Source organism: Poecilia reticulata, linkage group LG13, assembly GCF_000633615.1.
Source record: "Poecilia reticulata strain Guanapo linkage group LG13, Guppy_female_1.0+MT, whole genome shotgun sequence".
Classification (NCBI taxonomy): domain Eukaryota; kingdom Metazoa; phylum Chordata; class Actinopteri; order Cyprinodontiformes; family Poeciliidae; genus Poecilia; species Poecilia reticulata.
Window position 1 is genome coordinate 6303654 of NC_024343.1, and position 6951 is coordinate 6310604.

The 6951-nt window shown below is 40.3% G+C and overlaps 1 protein-coding gene across 3 annotated transcripts in view; it reads right to left on the minus strand.

Moving 5' to 3' along the window:
* Window positions 1–6951, minus strand: part of nf1a (neurofibromin 1a) — a 120065-nt gene that overhangs the window by 72680 nt on the left and 40434 nt on the right. For all 3 annotated transcript variants that reach the window (XM_008425150.2, XM_008425152.2, XM_008425149.2), the window contains exons 22-28: window positions 3429–3551; window positions 3249–3332; window positions 2884–3000; window positions 2346–2527; window positions 2028–2239; window positions 1184–1345; window positions 772–869 (exon numbers count right to left, since the gene is read on the minus strand). In XM_008425150.2, the coding sequence (XP_008423372.1) occupies window positions 772–869; window positions 1184–1345; window positions 2028–2239; window positions 2346–2527; window positions 2884–3000; window positions 3249–3332; window positions 3429–3551 (978 nt within the window). The remainder of the gene's footprint in view (window positions 1–771; window positions 870–1183; window positions 1346–2027; window positions 2240–2345; window positions 2528–2883; window positions 3001–3248; window positions 3333–3428; window positions 3552–6951) is intronic.

Sequence of the window (6951 nt, forward strand, 5' to 3'; positions counted from 1 at the left end):
TGTCCTAACATGAGACAAATAATCTCTAAAAAAAATAATCGATCTCCTCCCTGTTCTGCATAATTAGTCCGCTCACTCAGAAACTGCCAATCCGAACTAGCAGTAATCAGCTAGCCGCCATGCTATCAGGAAGTTTTCATTCAGTAACTCTGGATTGTTTATTGAAATGGAACCTGTATTTGCCTTTGAATGTTAGGTTTTATACTTGAATTTTTTTGGCAATGTTGAGAGGTTTTATTTTGACTCTTTGCATTATTTAGCCTCTTCAGAGCCTTCATATGTTTTCAGTCTGTTAAAGATAGTATTACTGATAACAGTACAATTTGCACAATGCCTGTTTTGTTTTTTTCTTGGAAAAAGTTATTAAAAACAAGTTTTTGTCTAAGTTAAGGTGAATTTATGGTTCCTTTTTCCACATAATGTAACCGGTAGTGCTTATGATTAAAAAAGTAATAATTATGTGATCGATATCGGTGATCGGAATCTGTATCGGCAGGAAAAAACTTGATCGGCACATCTCTAGTATATATAGTTTTTTTTATTGGTTCTGCTCTGTCCTCTGTACTGCTGTAACAATGTAAATTTCCCCACTGAGGGAATTAATGAAGAAATATCTTATCTTATATAAACATAAATGGAAGATCATATTAAATTGGCCAACAGCTGCCTTCTGGAAAATTTACTTAACTTGTTTTAAGAAAGTTTTGACCCAATCTSTGTTTTAGTGTCACACTGGTGAACTGTGAGAGGTGCAGAAATAAAATGACTTGCCTAGTGGGGTCCACTTCAAAGCTGATGTGTTCAGGGGTTGAAATAACTCCCCTTAACAACGGCTCCAATAACTTCTGCAAGTATGCTGCTCCGTATACCTGTTATAACAACAAAAAAGTTAACTTGTCTTATTTGATCTAAATTAGGTCAACAATATGTTCAATGTGAGTAATGATCTTGAACCACTTACAATGTTAAGACTATATTTGTGGGTTTAAATAGCATTTCACTGGTAATGTCCTCACATAACGTATAATTACCCAGTAATATTTTTACATTTGCTGTGAACTTAACATCTTTGAATACAAAAACACAGTGTACAGTCAGTGTACAGCCAGTGGACATCCAGTGTACAGCCAGTGGACATCCAGTGTACACTATACTTTGTTCTAACTGTGTTGTTTGTTTTCACCTTGAAACAGAAGGTCATTATTTTGCTGGCAAGGCTGTTCCCTCTGAAGAGCGTCTGCATGGAGTCGGCCAGTTCCACCTCTTTAGAGAACATGTTCCATAGCAGCTGGTAGAGTAAGTGGCGCGAGTCAAAAAGGGTCACCAGAACTCGAGCTAACTCGTCCTGGAAATCAGAGATGAGACGGGTCATGACCACAAACACAGTGCATGCAGAGGCTGACCGTTCCAGAAAATAATCCTCTTACTAAACAATAACCATCAACCAAAATAACTGATATTATTAGTTCTGATCCAGCAAACAACAGAAATAATTCACAAGGGTAAGTAAACATTACAACCGACATTGATCTGGGATTTAAAAAAAAATAATTATTGCATTTAGACCTGGTCACATTTATTTCACAAAATCCCACCAACGCAGCACAGAAACATTACTTTATGCAATGTGGTGATGTTAATAAATGTAGCATACGCACACATTGTTATTGTGCAAAGGTGACTTAGTGGACACTTAATACTGGGTTGACCTACTTAATAATGCACTCATTTAAACCATAATAGCTGAAGTGTGCTTTGGCTGAGAATTATTTAGATTTAACTGTACATAAAAACGCCAAGAAACATTCAGAAGTTAAACAATTTTGCATAACACAGCCTCGCTACAGAACTACATAACTGTTGCTTGCAACACATTGGTGATAATACCTTGGCACCAAGCCAAAAGTCAAAAACACAAACGCATCCAAATGCAAGTTTCTCCTTCTGAAAAGCTGGTACAGTCTGCCGAATACGAGTATCTATGCAAAACACTTTAATCGATCATACAAAAAAGCTGGACTACATACCCACTGAGAGCCAGGAACAACATTAGCCAACGCCATAGCAATGGGCAGCTCTCCTTGGTCTCCCATCATGGTAACGAGCTCCACCAGCCTCTCAAAGCGGTCAGCTAGGACTGTCTCTGCCAACGTGTCGAATTCTGTTCCCTGTTGCAAAATCTTGGTCAGCACCTCCATGAAAGTGGCTCGAGTCTGCAGATCCTTGTGGTAGCCTAAGCCTAAAAAATAAAATCACTGTTTCTACTTTGCAGATCTTAACAGAAATGTAAAAAAAAGTAAAATAAAGTCTCAACATTCTGGCAAAATCCATAGCAGAATACTGACCAATGGAATGCATGAGGCCACTGTCCACATTAGCATTGAGCAGGTTAGACATGGCCAAGATGGTACAATGGCGAAGGGAGGCCAGGCGCCGGGACATGCCTCGTTTTCGCCCCCCCACTGTCTGACCCTCATCTTCAACTTCGCTGCAGTCGTTCAACAGGTTCATGAACAGGGTGAAATACCTGCACACAGCCACAAAGCACAGGGTCTGACAATTCACCCCTGAATGAACACACTGTCATCACATTTTAGATTTTCTTCGCCATAAGTTATATTTTATTTCACCAGATGACATAATGGGGGAGGGTGATGCATTATGTGTGTATTGTAGACATAATGACACTTGAAATATGTGAAAAACACATTTACGTAGAAGTTATGTACTGCACCTTTAAGTGTTTCAGATATTTTCTTTTCATTTTTTATTTGGAAAAATAATTGTTCAGTACTCATAAAAGCCTAAAATTATTAAGACATCTTCCCACTACTATATGAAAAATAATGTCACTAGTAGTGTTCTTTCTGGATTTTGCCTTACTTGAGGAAGAGCTGAGACTTTGCCTCCATCAGTTCAACACCATCACCCTCCTCTGGCTGTAGGGGCAAACCTGCCAAAAGGGAGACAACTGCCTCCATACTGGCCTGGTCCAAGTCTCTGCAGATTACATGCAAGGAAAATGTTGAGAGGGAGGTGTGCTCAGTGTCTGGATTTATTTTGTAAGTAAACAAACTTTAAAAAGCACCTTTCACAGGTCAGAAACCACAAAGTGCCTTAAAGTAAAAACTTTAAGGCACATGGATGATACAAATCAACCCTGTTCAGACATGGATGATACAAATCAACCCTGTTCTGTGTATGTTCTGTGTTTTCATAAAAGCATAAAAGAGTCCAAGGAGCTGCACCTGGTCAGACACTTGATGTCATCATCAGCAGCCTGGTTAGAGGTTCCCATCACCCAGTCTGTCAAGTACTCCACCATCTTGTTCCTTTAAAGAGGGAGAGGCGAGAAACGTCGTTCAACACTGATAAAAATAATAATGAGTTTATTTCTGCAGAAATCTCAAGTCTAGTCCGCCTAGAACCTGAACTTCATCTCCTGGCAGAAGGACAGGTCATCCCGTCTTTCCATCATCACCTCAACCAGCTGGCAAAGCTTGGTTTTGACCTGAATTGCATGCACCACATTGGTCAGTCCACGCACATACCTGAAAGGTGAAAAACAGATGAGAAAACCTAAAATCAGGGTTTCTTCTCAATATTTCCTGACTTTTTCCTTTACGTATTTTTAAAAATGTGTAACAGCTGGAACACGCTTAGAGACATGGATGATACAAATCAACCCTGTTCTGTGTATGTTAGTATAAAAAGCGTTTGTTTTAAAACCAGACGACCTAAAAACATTGTGTTTAATGAAATCATTATATCTAAATTACAGCGTATTATCTGACTCAGAAATGCTAATACCATAAGTACTGATTTTCATCGCGCTCCAAACCACACTCAAAACTTAACTTGGGAACATTTGGCTCTTTTTAAGTTTCAGCGATGGCAGAAAGTCAATGAATATCAGTACACAAAAGAACTCAAAGAACACAACCAAATTATTTGCAAAAATAATATGTTGATCTTCTTCACTCAGTGTACCAAAGAAAGCAAGGTTTCCATCTGTTTATGGATCGCACTTACCCCACCAGCAAAGTTGTGGGACCGAGGTGATAGGGGGACATAATCGTTACAATACAAAGGCACTTTCCTCTATGCCAAGTCACATGTTCACTCCCCCTACTCCCCCTACTCATCCTCATCCTTGATGAGGATCCCAACTCATCAAGCATAAGAACCAAAGGAGAATGATTGCTTATATTGTCATATGAGCAGCAGGATTGTTTCCAGAGCACTAAGTACTTTCTTTTTGTACGTCTAGATCAGTGGTTCTTAACCTGGGTTTGATTGAACCCCAGGGGTTCGATGAGTCGGTCTCAGGGGTTCGGCGGAGCCTCTGCCGTGGAGGTAAAGACACACTTGTGTAAAGTCGTGATGACGCCCCACTTTGCCATCACTTGCTGCAGAGGATCACGTTACATTGCTTAGCCAATCAGAGCTGCGGAGGAGCATTGATTGAAGGAGTTCAACTGTCAGCATGGATTTGAACTTTTGTCTATATTTACTTCAGCAAAGCTCACAGTTTTTACCAAATTTTGTAGCTTTTGGTGTACTTCTAAATCTGCTCCTTAGTTGCATCTTTTCGGGCCTGCTACTGCCTCTAGTGGCGTGGGGGTGGTAACACAACTAATAATTACATTACTAAATCAGAATTCCGCAAAGTCTGTATAATTTATTATTAATTTTTCATTATCTTAAGAATGTAGAACTAATTAAATGACCTAAACAAGACCTTAAAGTGGTCCCAGTTTCTCTCGATGGCCAACCTGTTGAAACTGTGGCACATTTTAAATACCTTGGGTCGTTCCTGGACTGTCAGCTCAACTTTGTTGAAAACACTGACTATATTTTGAAGAACTGTTCTCAGTGACTCTACCTTTTAAGAAGACTTAGTGATCATGGGGTGACCCAACTAGACTTTAATTGGGCCACCCCTATGTCTTGAATTTTGGGGGGGGGGGAAAATCATTTTATTTATCACTGCAGAAGGGTTCAGTGAATGCGCATATGAAACTGGTGGGTTCGGTACCTCAAAAAAGGTTAAGAACCACTGGTCTAGACTTTCAAGAGCACATGGACACTGACCTCTCTTCCATCAGTCACTGCACAGACACAGCACCACTAACTCATTTGATACTGTCGAGACAAGTCGAGCTCATCCCACTTCCCCATGCTGGAGATTTTAGTTTAATAGTAACAATAAGTAAAGTTTATCTTTAAAACTAATTACACAGGTGACATCAAGACCCAACAGTAGAGTCAGAATGTAATAAAATTAATCTGGTTGTTATTGTGTCTTGCAAACTTTGCTTTAATACTACTTTTTTCTGTTTAATCATAAAAAAATCATAGTCCGGCAGAAAGAGAGTCATGGAACAGGAAGAGCAGGTCCTGAAGAAAGAGGAAGTTTCCAGCCTGCATGAATATAAAAATAGTTCAGATCATTCCTTATTTTAAAGCATTAAAGGTTTAAAGAATAAAAGCTAAACATTTTGAGTAATTGGATAAAACCCAGAGTAAAATACTTAAATGAATAATAATAACTTATAATTAAACCAATTAATATTGGTTTAAACAATGGTTGATGTTGGTTTGATTATAAGAATATTTACACTTGTGGAAGTACTTACAGGTGAAATAAGTAAGTAACTTGGTATCAAATAATTAGAATAATGGATTATTAACTAATAAGTTATGGTTATAGTATTATAAATGAATGCTAATTCAGAGAAACTAAAAAGGTTATAAATGTGATTTTGACATTGAACTGGAAATGGTGTAAAATGTGTAATTGTAATTAAAGGTCACTGATAATGTGTTGGAGGTAGATGGTAGGTGAAAGGTCAGGGGAAAAGAGGCACTGATGGGATAGCAGAGGTGACCAACGCCTTATTGTTGAACTTAAACTTTCCTAAAAAAAAGTTGGGCAAGCAACAGACGTAGGAGGACTGTTGAGCAACTCGGGGTCATTAGAACAGAGATCAGGTCATAAGGTCTCCAAGACGGTGATGGATATGAGATCATCTGTCCAAGTAGTCAGCCAATGAAACAGAGACAGCAACAAAGCTAGCCAATGCAAATACACCAAAAGGTGGATAACCCCTTTATAAGGTGGGTGCAACAGAGGAATCTTTGGTTGGATCCTTCAGGCAGCTTCGAGCCAAGATGGAGATGGACAAAGAACTCCACAGCTGAAGAAGAGCCGGGGCCGCAGAGCCGAAGACTGTTCTGCACATGGGGACCAACCCGTTAGCCCCGCAACATGTGGCTTCGAATTGCACTTCTCTCATCAGCTGGTTCAGACCCCAAAGACAAAGATCAAGGCAAAGAAGAAAAGAACAAAGGTAAAGAGGAAGAACTGGTGTGTTCCTTCCATGAGACCAACTCGTCTACATCTCAATGGACCAGAAAGATCGTGAGACGAGGAGAAGGGAGCTACAGAGATGCAAGACAAGAAGCTGAGGCCCGCTACGCGCCTGAGGAAGTCACCTTGAGGCCCGAGACCTGCCGCTCTAAGTCAATACTCTTCCTGTACTGGGAGCCTCCTGCTGCTGCAACACCTTCTTCATCATCAGGCCAGTTCTGGGGTTCAAGATGCCAAACTCCGYCCGTCTCTCTCAAAGTTTCCCTTTTTTAGTTCTCAGTGTCAGCATTAGGGAAAGATAGGCTAGATTAGCGGTTCTCAACGTGGGCGGTACCGCCCCCCAGGGGGCGTTCAGAGGACTGCAGGGGGCGCTGGCGGACATTTTTACAAAAGGGGGGCGCTGGGATGCCTTTGGGGGGCGTTTGGTCGAAGGTGAATTTTACACCTTAAATCCCCAACAATACCAGTTTAGATTTTGAGCAACTTGGTAAAACTGTACTGTGTAACAGTAAATCATGCTTGGCTGCAACTGTATCGATAGCAGCTCTTCTTCTATTCAGTGTTTGTAGCTTCATGGC